General features: G+C 35.4%; 1 protein-coding gene across 3 annotated transcripts in view; it reads right to left on the reverse strand.

Annotated features, from left to right (window-relative positions):
- NFATC3 (nuclear factor of activated T cells 3) overlaps positions 1-20,858 on the reverse strand; it is a 92,910-nt gene that overhangs the window by 14,742 nt on the left and 57,310 nt on the right. For all 3 annotated transcript variants that reach the window (XM_016164343.2, XM_016164337.2, XM_016164353.2), the window contains exons 6-9: positions 19,335-19,475; positions 15,429-15,484; positions 14,294-14,420; positions 8,702-9,706 (exon numbers count right to left, since the gene is read on the reverse strand). In XM_016164343.2, coding sequence (XP_016019829.2) covers positions 8,702-9,706; positions 14,294-14,420; positions 15,429-15,484; positions 19,335-19,475 — 1,329 coding nt within the window. The remainder of the gene's footprint in view (positions 1-8,701; positions 9,707-14,293; positions 14,421-15,428; positions 15,485-19,334; positions 19,476-20,858) is intronic.

Raw genomic sequence — 20,858 nt, forward strand, 5'->3', positions numbered from 1 at the left:
CATTACCCTTCACAATAATCATTTTACCTTCCTTCTTTTTTTCATAGCAGTTATTACCTTATAACATTTTATTTACTTAATTACTGTATCTATTGCTTATTGCCTGTCTCTCCCCACTAGAATGCAAGCTTTGTGATGGCAAGGATCTATTTTATTCACTGAGGGTCTACAATAATGCTTATTTAACACATAGTAGGCATTTGATAAATGCTATGTGAATGAACAAATGAATACAGACTAATTCAAAATGCAGGCAAACGATATAGAAATTATTGCCCATTAATCAATTTATAAACTATATTTACAATGATTCATGTTATATAAATCAATGTTGCATTATGAAAAGTACTGGTAATATAAAGAAGGGGCTAACAAGATTATGTGTTTTTTCACCCACACTCCTGTATTTCTGATGCAAGGGAAAATATTTAACATTAAAATTTCCTATTGTTAGATGGTCTGATGATAGAGCCAAATATACAGAGAAGTTAAGTATATGGTAAAGTAGATACTTTAAATCGACTGGGAAAAATATCGGTTATTTAATAAACGATGTTCGCACAACTAGGTAGCCATCTGAAAAAATTAAAATTGGATCCATTCCTCATATTTTCCACCAAAATAAATTCCTGATGGATCAAAGATTTATAAAATCATAAAAGTAACAGAAATTATGAGAGATAAAATAAAAGGTTCACAAGTTACATAAATGTAAAAAAAAAAATTTTCATGGCCAAAGTCATGATACACGAGGGAGAAAAACTGTAATTCACAGGTCAATGAGTTAATGAAACCAAAAGTTCATTTTAGGGTTTCTATATTCTATAAATCAATAAGAAATGGATCAATAATCTAATAGAAAAGTAAGCAAATAGCAACGGAGATTACAGATTTGTGATAAAGATTTTCTCTTAAGCATACGAAAAGGTACATGTCCTTACTCCTATATGAACTGCAAATTAAAATTGTACTGAGAAGCTATTTGCCACCTATCCCACTGGCAAATAATAAGACGTTTTATAAAAGAATGAGTTGGTGAAGGTATGAAAGAAATAATCACTCTCTTACAATCAGTGGCAATATAAACTGTTACAACCTTTATGGAGAACAATCTGGCAATCTTTCTCAAAACACTGGTTTAGCAATCTTACTTCTACACATTTATCATATATACACACATACATAGATGTCTATAAAAAGATGGGAAATGACATTTGTAAAATGTTATTCACTGTACTTGTTAAATAGATAAGGTACAGCTATATAATGAAATGCTTGATAGAATATTTTATGAATAATCTATTAAAAAATCTTTCACCAAGTTCTTTCATGTTATAGTATAGAAAAATTTCCAAGATTCAATATATGGAAAAAACGAAAAGCATAATAGTGTACATAATATGCTAGTAAAAATAAGGAAAAAATATACAAAATTGCTATAAATGCATAATACAGCTCTGGAGTGACAGCCAAGAAATTGTTAATTCCAATTGCCCATACTGAGGACAACTGGGTACCTAGAAGAGAGACTTCTCACTATGTACTTTGTTGCACCTTTAGTATTTTTAACACATGAATGCATGAATTTTTTCAAAACTAATGATTACCTTAGGAAACCCAAATAAAATAAAACTTAAAAAATTCCATTCTACATAAAATCATCTACAGATGCTTTTAAACATACAAGATAATTATAAGGGACTTAATTTGTTCCACATTCTTGTAGATGTAAAGCTAATCCTGTAATCATCACTCTCAAACCTCACCTATACTCCACTGAGTTACTCTCTTCCTCCTGCCCAGATAGATAGGCTAATGGTAGGCTTTAGAAATGGGTGGTGGTAGTGGTGGTGGTGGGGAGTCAAAAAAGTCAATCAGAGAAGAACTGTTTGAATATATTTATCTAAGTTCTGTCAAAAGCTAAGATCCCTGGAAAGATGTAGCCTTATAATACAAAGCCAGAGAATTGCTACGAAACCACAAAGCTGAACTGGTGAGCCTAAAATTATTTATCTCTTATTTAAAATATTTTATCCCTTTAATGATGCACCTTCAAAGGGACTCAAATACAGGATAACAATTGTAAAGTAGAATATATCTTTAGACACTGGCTTTGTATCTTACATATGGCAGACAAGCATAAAGACTATATTTTGTTAATAGAAGTGAGATTCTATAATCAATTATAGCTATTGCAGAAACCACTAAACACATGTGAGACAATCTAAATTTCAGACAAACCTGGATTCAAATGCCAGTCCCTTTTTAGTGGAGGTAGGAGAAATGGGTGTATGGAATATTCCAGACAGAGTCCCAGTGTTTGTGGCAATATAACACTGGGAAAGTGCTTAAGCTCTGAAACATATCTCTAAAAATAAGGCTAATAAATTCACTTTTCACAGATTGTAGGGAAAAACTAATGAGCTACTAGCATAGTGCTCAAAAAATGTGAGTTAATTATTATCGAGAAAGAATAACCATAATTTATTAATTATTCTTAAAATATACTTTTGAAGTGAACTTATTTTGAAGACTTTTGATATGCTGTGATATGTTGATTATTTAGTGGTAGCCTCTCTTGGATTTTTCACCACTTACATATAAATTCTAATGTCAAGTTGATTCAAAGAAAAATGTTTGTTCAAATGGGGTACAATTAATTTATGTCACAGAGATACACAGACACACTTGATACATGAAATAAAAGATTTATCTTCTGAAATGTTTGCCTCTGCTTCACTGGGTCTGAAAATTTTCTTATTATATATATGTCCAAGAGGTTGTATCTAAGGTCCTGAATCTCTACCACGGTCCATTCCATGTGGGTCATGATCTAAAACCTATGTGAACATTATTTATGGGCCGGGCCTTTCTACCTCTGAATTATTCATTATAAATATGTTTAAGGCTAGATGGTACACAATACTTCCCAGAAGAGGATTTGTGAGTTCCCCGGAAGTCCATTTAAAGGAGAAAGTTCAGTATTATCTATCTCTCTCCACCTCAGGGCCCTAAAAAAGATTAATTATAATACCTCATTTGTGACACACTCTCACCAATGCCTGTGCGTGGTTTTATTTATTTAAATACAATAAATACTGGTGAAATGAGTAGTCAACAGGTCGAACAGAACTGACAATATTTACCTTTCTGCTCCTCTGTACCAGCCTCCCGCTTCCCCCATACAAACCACCTGAATCTTGTGTTTATCATGCCCTTGCTACTTGAAAGTAGGCTCTTCTGCTTGTCACTTATATACAGAACTGCAGCAGCTGAGGTAGTGTCTAGAGTCCCTGTTTACAGTCGAATTAGCAATTGCCCTACATTCAGGATCAGCGTGTTACTGCACAGAGCCTGCAAGTGGCAGTGTCAGTTTTCACCACAGCATCAGGTCAAGCTAAATTTAACATGTACCCTCTTCTCTGCTAAAGAGCTGCAGCTGCAGCTCGGTTAGTTTGTGAACAAAGGAGGCCAAGTAGAAACTTAGGGACTCTAATGTAAAGTTGTAACTGGATTCGGTTAGCTCAGTCACAAATTAAATGGACCTATATTTAAAGGTCTAAGACAGTCTAGTTTAACCATACTATAATCTTAATTAAAATGCTTAACACACAGCTGTGACAATTTCTCTATTTCTGTACTATTTTAATGTATATCAATGGATTCCAAAACTAGGACATACACACTATAATGCACAGAAATGTTTAGGGAAAATTATAGTTCCAGGCATATAAATTGTAACATATGAGGAAAAATTAGTAATTTCATAAGTGCAGGCACACTTTTCAAGCAGGGGCAATGGTAGATCTAGTAGCAAAGAAAAGAGAAAATAGTAAAATAGTTTTGAATAATGCCCCTTCCACGGGGACTGCTTAAAAGAGAACACGACTTGGTAAAGATTTGACATTCTGCTGTTATTACTCTGAGGAACCCCAGTGAGGAGGAAGCCACACTATTTTGAAATAAAAAATATTTCTGGGACTCTTCTGAGTTTGGAAGGTTTATATGAGGAGCCAAAATTACCTCAATGAAACTGAACAAGGATAATTTAAAAGTTTAATCTTGGGTTCCAAAAAGAACATATGTAGGAAGTCACAGGGGTGGGCAGGGGGAGAGAAAGGTTGTGATTTAGCAGTATTTATGACTCATTAAATCAACAGCAAGATGGAGCTAAGAACATCCCCTGACCTTAGGCCACAATGATAAAATTTGATCAAGGAGGGTGACAATCCCAATCCACTCCAAGCTGGTTAGAGCATGTTCCCTTCTGGAAAATGCACTATGAAAAGGAACTAAAATGAGACACCAGGGTTAAGCAGAGGGGAACTACAACGTTGGGGAGGGTAAGGGAAGGGTGCACTTGCTGGAGTGTTTTTAAGACTGGGAAGGAGATCAAGATTTTACACATGTGAAAGGCTATTACAGAAGAAGGATTAGATTTGTTCTACATGAACCCAGAGGCATCAGAGCCCACATAAAACAAGGGCAGCGGGAACTCAAAGGCCCTGAAATGTTCCAAAGAGGCTGGCAAGGATACCAGAGAATGAACTCCAGTATGAAAGAAGAAAATGGAGTAGAGACTTTAAAACTTCATCTACATTGAGAATCTATAATCTTATTTATGATTGCCCTGACCCCTCACAAACTAAGGTTCTATGGAGAAAATGACATTTCACCTATCCTACTTGCTCTACACCTGTAGTCTCAACCTACAGACTGCTGAGAAACATGACTGCAGATATGGAAAACTCCTAAGGTACTGATTAAGAGTGAGGAGATGTGGGTTTTAGTCTTTACTCTGCTGTTAACGCAGTGTTACCCTAGATGAATACCTTAGACTCCGTAACTCAGATTCTTTATCTATAAAATGAGGGAGCTGAACTAGGTAGGGTATTTCCAGCTCTATAGGTCTTTGAGTTCTGAGCTGAGGTTCACTAGTATCTTCTCTATTAAATCTCATTGAATTTGTAATAAAAAATTAAGGTGTTAATGCCCATATTTCTAAAAATAACAGTTAAGTAAAACTTGAATGATTCCTGACCATTCTATTCTACTTAAAATTTCAAAAATAAAAAGGATATTTCATGTTTTAACCTTTAACTTGGTAAAAAAAAAAAAGTGGGGGTAAACAAATATAAAACAGAAACAGGATTAATAAGTTATTAGGATTAAATGACAAATATATCTAACTAGTGTATCACAAATTTTAAAAAAATTACTTGTGTCCTCCCTCTAGTTATAGAGTAGAAACTACTTTGTACTTAATACTAACTCAATATAGAAAAGTTAAAATAAAATAAAAACTTGAGCTAACTGCAAAGTTCACTTTAAGTGCTATGGACAAAAAAAGGCGGGGGGGCATTCTATGGAAAGTAACCTCACAGGGTGATCTGATCATAAATTCCTAAATGGGTCAAGTCATGCCCCAGAGATCTGAAACTTCTTTAGTGAAAAGTTTTAATCCAGCCCTGTTCTTGGTTCTTGTGCATCTAGGTTAACACACCTGTGAAATGCCAGAAGTAATTCCCCTAGGAGGTATTAACCCTCAAGAGAGCACATAATCTTATTAACTATTTTATAATCCAATCCCTGCCTTGCTTCCTCCAATCTTCCATGTATATTCCCTCCTTAATTTCAAATGCATAAAAGAAGCTACAAAACTGCTAACCTCAGAAACATCTGAGATCTTGCTTCCAGGCATATGTCATAAGTTGGGTTCAAATGAACTCACAAAAATTCTCTATTGGTTTGGATGTTTCTTACACTGACAGTGCTTCTAATCCTTTTTGGCATGTTTTATGGCTTACTTTTAAAGCTAGCCAGAAAGGAGACATTGTAGTACCAAGAAGTTCAAGACCTATGAGGTATGTTGTTTTTAAATAAATATTAAAACTTTGAAAAACTATAGGATAGTCTAAGCACCTAGAATTTGACTTTCAAAGGCAAATCTAAATAATATAATCAGTGAGTTAATTGGCAAATATCAGAAATTCACTTTAGAGTTCAAGCATCAAAAATACAATTAAAAAAAATTATACATCTAATAATTCCAGGTGCCCAGGAGGACATTTTAGGCCCCCACCCCACCCCCTGTCTTTAATTACTGCTAGCACCACTCAGTTTCTATCAAGTCTACTGACAGGCGGCAATGAGGGAATTCAATAGCCAATCCTTGTCCACTGTGGAGCCACAATCTGAAAACTTTTCTTGATCTTGTGCCCTACACGATGAATGGAGTGAAAATGAAATCGCTTTTATACCTGCTCTCACAGATCTCATCTTTCCAGATTCTGTTTTTGCAACACATCTTCACATATTTAAATGGTAAAATAAAATTTCCACCAAAGCTTTCTATTAGTTCCAGTTTGCTACCCCCGACCCTCCAAAAAAACGCATTCAATCTATAATAAATTAGAAAGAGCAGGTTCCAGCTTTGGTCTCTTTTAGAAGGAAAAAAAAAAGTCTTCATTTGGAAAGAAAATGAGCTGGAATACCCTTTGAGGCCTACTCAATAAATCTCATGTCTTCAGTTTCATCACAAATGGGTGGTAAAGTATCACTCAAGGTCTCATCCTTTGTTTCAGCGATTAAAATTCTAAATATAAACCTTGAAAGCACTATGAATAGTCTAAAACTGTCAAAAGAATGAATAGGTAACATTTTAAAAGGCTCTGTATATTCAGAAAAGCCTTTATTTATTTTTATGCTCAAAATAAATTTTTTAATTTTTTATTAAAAATTTTTTTCATTATAGTGAATTAGTTAATGAAATCCAGTTAAGTTTCAGGTGTATAATTTAGCAGTAAGGCATATATATACATATTGCATCATGTGTTCACTGCAAGCCTTTATTTATTTTGAAATTTATTTTGCATCAAAGTAGTAGCCTCCTCTATACCTGGTGTTCATCATTATTAAGCAAGCAGTGACACTTGGTGTTACCTGTGCATAAAGAGAACACTTAATAACAGAGCCCTCAAGTATTCACAATATAAGTGTGACAGATCAGATGCACTTGTGAACATGCATTTGTGTAGTGAAATTCTGCACACACATTCATGGAGAATGTTCCACTACTCTCTAGGAATTAAAAAAGCTTGAGGGATCCCCTTTAGCACAGAATTCTAACCACCATGGCCTGCTGTTGCTGGGAGGCAGCTGTGGTGCTGCTGGAAGAAAAAGCCTAGACTGAAAAGATCCGATTCCAGTCTCAGCTCTACTTACTAGCGTGTAATCTTCAAAAAGTCCAATTCTTTAAATGGCACTATCTACCTCAGAGGGAGAGGATTAGTGAGAGTTAAATAAAACAAGGAATAGGAAAATGTTATGTAAACTGAAGGTGTTGCTTCAGTTTATACAGATACCTACTATTTACACACAAATGACCTGCCACATCCCCCTGTGGCTTTGAAAGCCATCCTTTACTATGCCATTTGCCTGCCAGCCATAGACAATCATACTTTACCAGACTCAACTCTATGCTCCTGCTTATGTTGTCTGATTTGCCCTCTGATCCTCATTTCTGAACAAATATAATCATTCTCCGAGACTCAGCTCAAAGGTCATCTCCTCAAAGAAGATTTGCTGAATCATTCTCATGGACTCTGTCACATCTCTCTGCTGATCTCCTAATATGCTTCTCTTATATTTTGATTATAAGTGACTCAGACCTGCGGCACTGATAGTTGTGTACTGCTCTGACAGTAAAGACCTGGGAGGGGGTGGCACATTTTATTTACCTTCCTTTCCCCTCGTACCTGGAATCTGAGGTTTAATACCAGTTTTACAACTAAGTAGTAAACTCAGTTTCTCTAGGCGCGTAAAAGAGATGGCTGAGTTAGAATTACTTTTCTATAATTAAACAGAATCAGACAGAGAATTAAAATTCTATATCTATGTTTCAGAATCTTCAGAATTTTCATATTGAAAAACTTACAGGTAACTTTCACTGAATTCCTACTTAGACAAAATTTCACTACCATATAAATAATAAAGTCAAGAATAAGTCTTAAAAAATTATTACCTAACAATCCTATCTTGATTTTCAATGATAAAAAAATTAATGTTCTAAAGTTTTTTCTCCAATTTATTAATTTCCTAAAAACACAAGTCTATGCACTAACTTGCTGCATTTATATAAATAGCTTTTTTTTTTTCTATCCTGGTGCCAACAGCTGTACCAGCAGTAGCAAACCAGTCTGGTCTTATACTATTACCACTATCAGACTTGGCAAGATGGCAAGGCCACGGAGGAGCAGGTTCTTATGTGTCTCCTCTAAGATAAGAACAATATATTAATATGTTCCTAGAATTCCCAATATCTAACTCTTGCCCTGCAAATGGATGGCATTCAGCAATGTTTACTGAATTAACACCCTCAAATTCCATTCTCTAGACACTGTGACCTCACTACATGTTCTAAAAGATGCCCAATAAATCTCATGTCTTCAGTTCCATCACAAATGGGTGGTAGGTTACCACTCAAGGTCTCACACTTTGGAACAGAAATACGTGGTAAAACAGACTTTAAAACATAGATTTTCATGTCCATTCTCCAAGTCAAATATTAACATATTTCTAGTAACAACACTTATCAGAAAGCCCAACCACATACCAATAAGCAATCCATGTAGCTTTCTCATGACTTAGAGAAGGAAGTTCCTGGATCTCCACTGCTTTAAGAACATAAAAATGAACTTACCATCATCTAAAGTGATGTCCTGTAGACCAATTGTTGAAAAGTTAGGTTCCCGCTCTTCAGGTTCAGGTTTAATGTTTACAGTTGCCTCGTCGGATGGAAATGAAGCTGGATCACACAAATTGTGACATATTAAGGTTGAAGGTGCAGAAAGACCTCCCTGGCCTGTACTTTGTGCTTGAGCTGAATGCTGTCCAGAATGCATTCTGGTGGCTAGAGTTGGTGATGAGGCAGTTCCTGAGCTAGGAGATTGGTAAGGCATAGGCTGTAGCTGAGGAGATGGTGGTCCAGAAAGTGGTGAACTGGCCAAGGGATAAGAAACTGCTGGGGAAACTGTTGCAGCAGACCCTGATTGTGAAGGACCATATGTAATGGACTGTAACTGAGGGGAAGTCTGACCTGTGACCTGGTCAGCCACTGGAGAAGAAAGAGATCTTTGTCCGCTATTTGAGCAATGGTATCCCATTGACTGCAGATGAGGCAGGGTCGGCACAGAATGAGGTGTGTGGGCTAAGAGATGTCCTGTTGAGCCTGAATTTGAAGAATGAAAAGGTATGGATGATGGCGCTTGGCAGCCAAGATTTATTAAATTTGGAAGAACGGCATCCTGCTGAAACAAAACTGAATCAAATTCTTGACTGGAGGCAGCATTAATAGGAAGACAAGTTGGTCCATTGTACACATTACTTTGCATAGGCTGATAGGAAGACCCCACAGGAGGTGTTGGTGTGACTTGAAAAGGCTGGTGCATGACTGCAGAAGGTATTATATGCTGTTCTTTACCAGAACTCTCATCCCTACACTGCAACTGTGGCAGATGGGATGAGGTTACCAAGGATGTGTATGTTTGCTGGATGGGACAAACCAAGCTTCTCTGTACTGACAGTACACTGTCACATGGGTGTCCTGTGTCTGAGGAAGGTCTCTGGATCTGGGTAGGATGAGGCACAGGCAATGATGGAACTGAAGACAAGTCAATTTCTTCTCTGTGTTCTTGCTTCATCAAAACTGAAAAGAAAATTATTAAAGCAAATGTTATTACATAATACAAAAAAAATTATTGAAAGACCTTCATTCTAGGCTACACAACTGTAGCACAAATCCAAGTCAGGGGTTGAAAATTCAAATGCTTTCAGGGAAGGCAAATAATACAAAATACATGAAGTCAGTAAGCATAAGACGAACAGTAGTTATTCTTGCTCTAAAAGTATGAAAGTTTTTTTTTTTTTTTTTAAAAAAAAAGGTCCATACTTTTAAGCACTGCAATACAGTGTATTACCAATGAAAACTTCACTTCATCATTCCATCAAGCAAAGCAGAGGCCATTATCCTTTATCAAAAAAAGTAGCAGCTTCATGTTTAGGATGAGTCTACCTGATGAAAGAATACTCAATGCATCAAAGTAGGAATCAATGCATTGTTTATTTTGTTTAATATGTATATCAAAATACAGAAGAACTAGCAATTATGTGTTAAAACAAGTGATTTCATTGATTCTCTTGGCAAGTGCTTTTCTAGAAATTATCTACTTTAGCCTTCTATTGAAGTACTATAACTCATTTTAAAATAATTTTCCTGAATTCACATCTCATTGTTCCTTCTGTGTTTGTACTACTTATCAAATACAAAATTAAAAATTTCATGATCTTCACAAAATACAAGTACAGTTGACCCTTGAACAACACAGATTTGAACTGTGCTGGTCCACTTACACATGAATTTTTTCAATAAATACCTATACTGTTTTCGATCTGAGACTGGGAGTCCACGGATGCAGAGGCCGACTGTATCTCATTTTATGTCAAAAGAAAATAACTATGAGACCCAAAGCAAGGTCAAACCTCATGTGACCATTTACCAAACCCTTACCAAGCACAAATCTCTTCACATAAGCACGGTCTCAATCTGAGGAAATGAATTAAGACAGCCCCGACAGTATATTTTATCACAGAAGCGCTCGTTTAGGGGTGCGTTTTGAGTTCTACTCTTTACTCTGGCTTCTTAGTAAGAACAGAATGGGCTCATCGTTCAAGCATTTTAGCTTCTAAATCTGGCAACCGGTGAGCCAACAACCCCAGAGACAAGAGAGAAAGGTATTTCCACAATCTTCTTATGGCTTCTGCCACAACGCTCATAGTCCTGACACAGCCCTCCTTCTAGTTCCTGATTCTTGCTCAGGTGTACCAAGTATGGTTCACTGTGTCTACCAGCTCCTGACCTCTCTAAAGTCTTAATGTATGTATGCATGTATGAATGTATGAATGTATGTATGTATATATGTATGTATTTTAATGTACTTATTTTTATTCTGACTTTGGCAGAACTAGAACTTTCTCCCTTGACTATTAGATTCTTATTTTCTGTCTTCTACTTTAGCTCCTACTCTGGTTCCATGAAAGCCACCGTGAATCCCATACCCAGAGTTACATTCCTATAGAAGGAGGGAGAATATCCAAGAAAGCCTACTCTCATCCCTTAATTAATTCTGAATGCAGCAGGTGAGAGTCTTGGTTACACAAGTGCTGGGTTATCATACACTAAAAAGGATACAGAAGGATTAAAAACTATAGCATAATATCCATCTATTTTGCATGATCCAATTCCTATTTCTATGGTCCTGACTCACATCTGGGTATAAAGATTGAGAGTTCTGCTTTGCTAAATCAAATGTTTCGCCACTCTGCCAAATCAAGTATCACTTTTTTGTCTGTAAGGGATTCAGACTCCAACCTGACCAAAAGGAAGTCCTCACTGCTGACCTATGGTAATTCATTCTTATTTGGAGGGAAATATTGTTTAAGAGACTTTACAATATATAGAATGAGTTGAATTTTAGAAACAGATTAATTCTACCTTTTGCTCACTTTCAAATTTAAAATGTTGATGGATGGAAGGATCCAGAAAAAAAAAATCAACTGGTCTGGTGGTTTTCAAACCATGAAAAGCCTTGCACTCCTCTTCACACGGTGGATGTGGAAGAGTAGGAACTCTCTGGATTCTGGATTTCCTCTTTCAGTATTAACAGAGGACCTAAGCTTACTTCCTTCTTCCTTTTTTCTTTTTTTTTAAATATATTGGCTTTTGCATAAAATTTTATTTGAAGAATAAAATAATTTAAACAATTTGAAAGCTATGCTTTGGTCATACATCTTGATTTTATGGAGAGTTTTATCTGTTTATGATAGAACTGAGACCTGATCTCCTGATTATAAGGCAAGTTTCTTCTCCCAATTGAAACGACCGTAATCCAAAAGTCAGTCTGTCCAGTCTGCTACTCAGAACACAGAATATATTTTCCCACAGGCAAAATATTATACACAAGAGTTTGGCTCTAATGTTGCCCCTAAAAGCCCCATTATTCCGAAAACAAAGCTCAGATGGTACCTCCAGTATTAATAACTTCTGCTGAGCCTCAGAGGGAGGTGCATTCCCTCAACAGCTTCAGGGATGCTGGGGTGGGGGTGGGGCTCCCCTATCAGAAGCTCTGAAGCTAGAGGCTAAGAAGTTGTTCAGGCAGCACTACTAGGGAAGAGCTCTGAGCTCTATTAACTATCTTCCTTTTGTAAAGTAAACTGATTGTGGGACAAACAATGCTAAATACCATTTTTAATTTTCGAAAGCTTAAAAGAATCGTCCATTTGCAATTAATGATTATTTTTCTATTGCATAATGATGTTGCTCAATCCCCATTACTAGGAGATTGCTGAAAGGTAACAAATCGAAAAATTCTTTAATTAAAAATAAGCAACTATGAATATCTAAAATCTTTATAAGAAAAATTTTAACAGGGATTATTTGCTGTAAAACATAAACAAAAGGCTAAAATCTTTAATATAAAGAATTCATACAAATTAATAAGACGAGCAAAATAACTCTAACATAGCAAAGACAGGGCCATACACTAGAATACTAAGAAGCCATTCAAATTCTACAAAACTCTATCTGCTGATGAGGAAAATAAAAATGTTCATGTTACAAAATTAGTATATGTGGTATGGTTCCATTTCTATTTTTAAAAAGTGTCTATATTTAGATCAAAAGGATCTAAAAGGAGAGAATGATAGTTTCAGAGTAAAAGGGAATTTGGGTGTTTTAAAATATTTTTTCAACTTGTCTTTTTAAAAAATTCACAGTAATGTAAAATGCTTTTATAAAAATTTTATTCAAAATTTAATTTTAGAAAAAAATGAAAAAAGCCAAATGCTACAGAGAAAAGACAGTAATCAACCAGAGCAAGGACTATCCAAACGCTCATGTGTGTCCACCATCCTTCTTTCTGTTAGCTTGTGCCACCTGATTTGTATTCTGTCAACCATAAGGCTAGTGATGACAGCTACAGTCCAATTCAATATTCTCTTTGTGCTCTGGGGCCCCATTGATTTCCATTCTCAATATGTAATGCCCTCTAAGCCTCTGCCTTTATATTGTCCTCTCAACTCACAAACTGTTAATGTAAAGGCATCATACTCTCTCCTTCTGTTTATCTGTTCAATTACTACCCCCATGAAGGTGGTAATAAAACTCTCTAATTTGTTGACACTATTGCTTTTTTTTTTCCCTCCCAATCCCAGGAGCCCTCTCCTTTCTTATTCAGGTTATACTTTATAGTCCTCTATCTCAACAGCATTTGATAATGTTCTTGGACTGTGTCTTTAGTTGCTGTCTTTACAATACCAAACTTCTCCACTCTTCAAACTGCCAAATCACTACACTCTCTTCTGCTCATAACAGACTTCATGTCATTCTTTATAGAAAAAAAATTGATGATACCATATTGTAACTCCCTAAATTCTCCAAAAATAAATTACAAACCATCTTAAACATATCCATCTTGTTCATCTTCTTTATCTTCTCTCTTATCCATCCTCCCATCTAAGGCCCATTCCAATTTCCATATTTTAAATCCTATCCCTCCAAATTTCTCAAAAACCTGCTATTCTTTACCATTTATGCTCTCTTCACTGTACATTCAAAACACACTCTAGATATTTGAATCTCCTTTTTAATCTTCTTTGGCTTCTCCTATATAATTTTCACTCTCTACAGTTAATAATTTGAGAAAAGTCTAAATGGGTCATTGACACCTTACAGAAACAGATGAAATATGGGAAAAGTAATTTTCTTTTAACTTTTTAATTTACTGAATATATATGACATATAACATTATATACATTTAAGGTACATAACATGTTATTTGATATTTATATATTATAGGGAATATGATTTTTTGAAACACAAATTTGACGTCATCTCCCTGTTAAAGGTCATTTTTGCAGTGCTAAGGGCACAAGGGGAGTTCACACATATTCAGAAATACCTGCTCTTCCTGGAATGCTGGTGATTTTTGGTAGCTCCTGAAAAATGGACTTCAAATCTACATTCAAACTTGTAATTTCCTTATAATAAATAACTACAAAATAACAACTGTTATCACATTCAATATTTAAAGTCAACACAAACTTTACAGATTAGGCACATATTAGGATTTTTATTGATTATAAAGCATCCTACCTTGAACATTCTAATGTAGGATTCATTGAATAACTTTATTCATTACAAAAGAAAACTATTGTTAATCATCACAACTCCTCGTACCTGGTGTGTAAGTAAAACGTTGAGACTGGCTTTTTTTCCTCTTGCCATTACAAAGATAAAAGTGCACCTGCACTGCAGCTGTAACTGCTGGGTTATGATATGGAGGAACTTCAAGGACAATGTGAGCCTAAGGAACATGGAAAGCAAGATTGTGTTACACTCAGAACTAAAAATGAAATGCACCTGCTAAACTCAGTACTACTTATGAGCCTTATCTACTACCCAGGCCCTCCCATCGTAGATCATTATGCACACCAACTGATCATATAAGTCATCTGACAATTTATTCTACGGATACTTTAGTCTTAACAGAAATAAGCTCTTTAAAGTAAACCATTAAAGAAAAAACTGCTTTTTACTCACCCAGTTGGGTTTCTAGTTGTAGCAGAAATAAAGTCTTATATACTACATAGTGAGATACTTTGTTCTACTGAATATTACATGTTATTCTACATCTTAACTGGATGTCTATTATGGTTTTTAATGAAATTTAATACTTCCTTAGTTATAATTTAAATTCCCTATTTAAAATTTTATATTCAAAAGGTTCTAAATTGGCAATATACAGAATCTGTATTCATATAGAAGTAATTTTACACAAGGAGGGTGAAAACATTTAGCTCTAAGCCAACTGAGATCCTTCACCTAATTTCTCCATTTTTGGAGAACACCGTGAGAGAAGTGGTATTCTCTACCCCAGAGAATGTTGTCTCCATTCCAACCAGGAAGGGACCACAACTTTCAGTGTTGAACCCTGAAAGGCCTGATGCTGAAGAGCTGGGAACAGTGTGTTAAATACACAAACTCCTAAGGGCTTGTCCTCCTCCTACTTTTTGCCCATTGTGTATTGTCTAATGAATTTGATTTCTTCACTGAATTCAGAGAAATAAATTAATGATAACTTCACTAAGAAACTTCTAATAATCTTTCATTTCTAATTTATCCTTTCCTATACACGAAAAAGATACCAGTTATTTATCTTGCCTCAACTTTAATACCAGGAAAGCATCTAAGCCAAATTTCTAAAATTTTTTTACTTTTCTAAATAGATAAGACTCATAATATATACCATAAGTAGCATTATTCAATTTTCTCATTAAACTTCTTAAATATTTCTTAAAAAATAAATTCTTACCCCTTGACATTTTTCCCTGATTATTTTTCCTTCTACCTCCCACTGAGGTCGTCCATCTGTTGAAAGAAACAATTTACAGTTAAAAGTAATCCAAGTCACAAAATTGTAATCAAAATTTAATGTATTTAGTGTCACGAATTTACTAGTAAAGAGAAACTTTTTCTGGCTTCCATTATGAAAATAAAATGTGTACCTATGGGGAAAAAATGGACTACCCAAGTCGGCAGGCCCCACAGAGTTTATTTTACCAAGTGATACTTGAAAATCTTCTGAGAGCACTTCCACCAAGCTGTGGCCAACTTCTGTTTGTATGTCTTATGTAATAGGAAATTCACTCCCTCATCAAGTAACTTCATCTGGACAATAATTGCTGCTGAAGCAATCCTTGTGATAAAGGAAATCTGTCTCCTTATAGTATCCAACCACTAGTCTAAGTGCTACTCCTCAAAATCTTGAGTGATTCTCTGAAACAGGTTAGATGTTTAAAAGCAGCTATGTTTAGCTATGTCTCCTCTTCTGCTCACTAGCATCCCGAGTTCTGCATATAATATTTCAGCCTTCCTGATCACTCTTCACTCCTACAGTCTGACCATCTCTCTCCAAATGCACCAGGTCCAGGACTGACTAGTCCAGGTGAGAAATGACCCAGCATGATAGTGACTGAAACTCTTGCCACCCTGTGTGGAAATGCTGTGTCACTGTTGATAAAAGTTTTCTAGGGCAGCCACACCATGTTCTCTCTTACATTTAGTGTATGGCCAGCAAGTATCCCTCAGTCTGCTACATTTCTTATTACCAAGCTCAAGATACCAAAATGTGTACTTATGTAGCTGGGTTCCCCCTTGTTTCATTAATTTCTCTTTTTTAGACTTCATTTTCTTGGTCTTCTAAAATAGGCTTCTAGGCTTTATAGATTTGTGTTACCTGAAGATCTGGCCAGCACATTTCTGTCTGTTCATTCCAAGTGAGAGCTCCACCTACTACTACAGCTCTCACTCCAGTCTGATGAGCAGCTATTCTAAAGCAGTCTTTTTATGGTATAGGCATTCATTCAGTAACTAACCTATACAAGTATCTTCGCAGCTAGCATGACTTCTTCATCTGGACTATGACGATATCAGGAGAAAATCAATCAAATCCTCCCAGACTGTGACTATCTTTTTCCCATCCAATAATTAGATGATGGCCATTCTTATGCACAAGAGACACTACAGACAAATCCTATGCCTACTTAGAATTATAGTTCAGTTCAACAATCATTTGGTGGGTCCCAAAGCACCAGGCACTTTGGGTTACTGAGATAATGGAGACAAGATACCCTATCTTCAGTCTATGGATGAAGGCAAATACACATAGTTCATTACAATGAAATGTGGTAGTTACACTAGCTAATAAAAATGTACTTTGGAAGTAACAGGAGCACACAGGTCAGGGTCCTTAACATAGTCTTGGGGTGGGGGTATGACACCAGAAAGGCTTCATGAGGAGCTCTTGAACTTTTATATTTCATATTAAATATAAAGCAAAACTCGGATGATGTGAGGGAAGGGTAGTCTAGGCAGAAGAGATAGCACGAGCAGAGGCAAGATGGCAAGAAACTTCATGATACTGGGCATTGCACACAGATACAATGATATAGTATAAAGTATGAGGCAGGGAGCAGTAAGAAATGAGGCTAGAAAGATAGGCAACAGATTGTGGCCTCAATGCCACACTAAGGAACGTAAAAAATGAAGGGATCATTGAAGGTGCTTTCTGAATGGGAGTTACATATTCACAGCTGCAATCTCACCAGAAGCAGATTAATTGCCACCATATAACATAATTTGGTTTAAACCAAAAGCTCTTAAAAGCTCTGGGTTAAAAAAAATGAATTCTATAATCACACTGCCTTACACATACATATTTATTACATTCAAATGCAAGTGAATTTTTACAATAGAAAGGGACAGCTTTGAGATTCTATCTCTTCCTCATACTTTTTGTTCTGCTTAAAATATGACCTTTGCAGAAGGACAATCCTTGACCATCTAATATAAATAGTTCACTATTCCAACACTATCAACTTACCCTTTTACTTCATAGCCTTTTTATCGAGAATTACCTTGTTCACTTATTTGTTTATATGTTTACTGTCTGCTCTACCACCAGAATGTAGGCTCTATCAAAGCGGGCGACCTGAAGGTTTTATTAATCATTATGTCCCTAATACCTAGTCTAGTGTCTTTTACACAGCAATCACTTCACACATAATTGATGAATTAAACTGTGAAAAAGAACTGATATTTCTTTAAGACAGGCAAGTACTGGTCAGGGCTGAAGGGGATGGAAGTGAATTTGAAGCAAAAAAAAAAAGTTGGAAACGTAGTTTCCAGCCCAAGAAGAAGGCTTTGACATTATTAATGAAATTGAGGAACTGGCTTGTGAAGTCTGACATTTTTTCATATTAAGTATCAGTGGCAATACTTATGTAGCAATATTAAGTGAATATTTTAAAGTGCAGGTTAGAAATTTAGAAGAAAAAAATGTGGCTATAGATAGAGCTTTGGTAGCTGATGAAATTTCCTGAACAAAGGAATATAATGAAAAAAAAGAAAAAAAAAAAAAGCTGAATATAGACCTTGGGAAACATCTGTATTTAAGGGCCAGAAAAGAGTGGGCATAGTTAAAGATGTGCTGAGCACCAGATAAATACAATTACACAAAAGCCAAAAAAGAAAATGGCACTAAAAACTAGAATGCTCATAGCAGCATTGTTAGCTATTGTTTGGCAGTGCCAAAAAAGAAACATGGCCCACATATCTAGTGAGAGGATGGATAATAAATGGTGGCACATTCATACAGTGAAACTACATACAGTGAAAAGATCTTCAATTACATGGATCATTCTTAAAACATTAATATTGATCTCTAAAAAAACATTTTCAGAAGAATACATGCAACATTACATAAAGCCCAAAAACAAGGGAAAATATATAAAATAAAATATAAAGAAAAACAAGGATTGACTCAAGAGAGGGATTCATTTGGGAAGGGGCATCAAGAGGCTTTCAAAGGTAAATGTCCTATGTCTTAAACCGGGTAGTAGGTAGGAGTATTTGCTATACTATTCTTTTAAGAATGGCATTTTATTTCACATTTTTTAAATGCTTAAAAAGATAAGAGAGAGGAAATAATTGGCGGAAAAATATTTTAAATGTGCTCAAGAAGGCCTAAACCCCCTAACAGACATAGGATTTTTCTACTTTTCTAAAAATTAAGATGTAATAATTACATAAAACACATAAAATTCACCCTTTTAAAGCATACAATTCAGGGGTTTTTAGTATACTCACTGATCTCTACAACCATCACCACTAATTCCAGAAACCCCACACCCATTAGCAGTCATTCCCTGTTGACACCTCCCTTTAACCTCTCACAACCCCTAACCTATTTCTGTCTCTTATAAATTGCTGATTCTTGACATTCTGTGCTGGATTCTTTGACTTAGCACAATGTTTTCAAGGTTCATCTATGTTGTAGCAGGCATCACTACTTTATGCTTTTTTATGGCTGAAGAATAGCTCATCATTGTACAGATACACCACATTTGGTTAATCCATTTAGCAGCTGATGCACACCTGGATCACTTCCCTTTTTTGGCTATTATGAATAATGCTGCTCTAAGCATTGTGCCCAAGTTTCTGTGTGACATATGTTTGGGGGATTCTTCTACTTTGAGACATCCTTAGTGAAAACATTCACATGAAAATTTAATAAATGTTTGGTTTAAAATAAAGTCTGCATAAATAGGCATAAATGATGCCTATTTTGTGAATAATGTCAGTGAAACATCTGAATAATCCATTTCACCCTTTTGTCCCTTAGTTTGCGGTCAGTCAATTCAAATCTTATATTATTTACCTTGTCCTTTTTCAAGAAAAATGATTTTTGATTCTGGAAGAAAATTAGATCCAGTCACAACCATTTCATGACCTCCATTTACAGAACAACTGTTGATACTGTACTTCTCAATATGAGGAAGTTCTTGAGCAGACCTCTGGGCTGTTTTGTTTTTAAAGAGTTGAGAAGAAACAAAATATTAGTTTATAAATTTTCATATATAAATGACAAATTCAAGCTATAAAATGAAAATAAAGAGAAGCAAACTCTGAGCTTTTACAGTTCAAAACAATGGTAACAATATCCACTAAAATAACTATGTTATTTAAAAAACAAAATAGATTTATTAGATTTATGTGAGTTCTAAATTACCTTCTTAGACTATAACAAAACCAACTGATAAAGAGTAATTAATTAATGTCTGCAACTCCAACACATTCTCCTCATCCAATTTTTCCTTTTACCTTGTCTTTAATTCATTTCTTGCCTACAACTGTCTGTTAAAATTGATAACTCGAATATAATTATAAAAAGTAAATTAACTCCAAAGATGTGTAATTATGTCACATACAATTAAAAGAAGAAAAGTTTCTAAAAGACAAAGACAAGTAGCCCTTTCATCAAGAAAATGTCTAGATCATCATTGAGACATCAGGATTCCATTCTGGACAATTTTCTAAATAAGTAAATAACTGAAACATACACGAAGCATACATTTCAATAGCAAATTCTTTTAAATGGATGCAAATGTTTCTATAGTGTACTGTACTCTCCATTCCCAGAGCACTTGAACAAATTTTCTTAATGTCCAAAAATCACTTTTTAAATTAACAACTGTATTTATAAACAGTGACCTTTCTCTGACATTGACTGATTTCAAGTTGCTATATTTTCTTTCTTTCTCTTTTCTTTCTTTCTCTTTTTTTCTTTTCTTTTTCTTTCTTTCTTTTCTTTCTTTTTTCTTTTTTTCTCTTTCTCTTTCTTTCTCTCTTTCTCTCCTTCCTTCCTTCCTTCCCCTCCCTCCCTCCCTTCCTCCTTCCTTCCCTCCCTCCCTCCCTCCCTCCCTCCCTTCCTTCCTTCCTAACTGCTTGAGCTTCAAGCTATAGTTATTTATTTTGATTGCTTAGGTTCTCTAAGGGTTTCTTTTTGCCAAATGCCTACATAATTAAGTTTCTTTCTGGATTAAAATGAAAAAAGTGTGGATTAAACTCTCTTCTTCACATTTGGAAAACAGGTCTACTTTTAGTCCTATTGCTTGGGTGGGAAATTGGCTTTGAGGGTCAACTGTGTTTTGTTTGGCTAGAATAATATTTTAAAGAAATTTAAACTTGAATGTCTTGAAGAAGCACACACTCCCAGTTTACTACAGCTCGTCTCTCCCAGTTATTTTAATACGAAGCCACAAAAGGTATGTGAATTGGGATCCCTGCCCTATTCAAAGAGAAAGTTAAAATAGATTGATTTCTTCATAGGGGATAACCTGGGATTTAAAATCAACTATCACTTGGGAAGTACTGAGCACCAACCCAGATCTCAGACAATACT

Source organism: Rousettus aegyptiacus, unplaced genomic scaffold, assembly GCF_014176215.1.
Source record: "Rousettus aegyptiacus isolate mRouAeg1 unplaced genomic scaffold, mRouAeg1.p scaffold_m13_p_14, whole genome shotgun sequence".
NCBI classification, from domain to species: domain Eukaryota; kingdom Metazoa; phylum Chordata; class Mammalia; order Chiroptera; family Pteropodidae; genus Rousettus; species Rousettus aegyptiacus.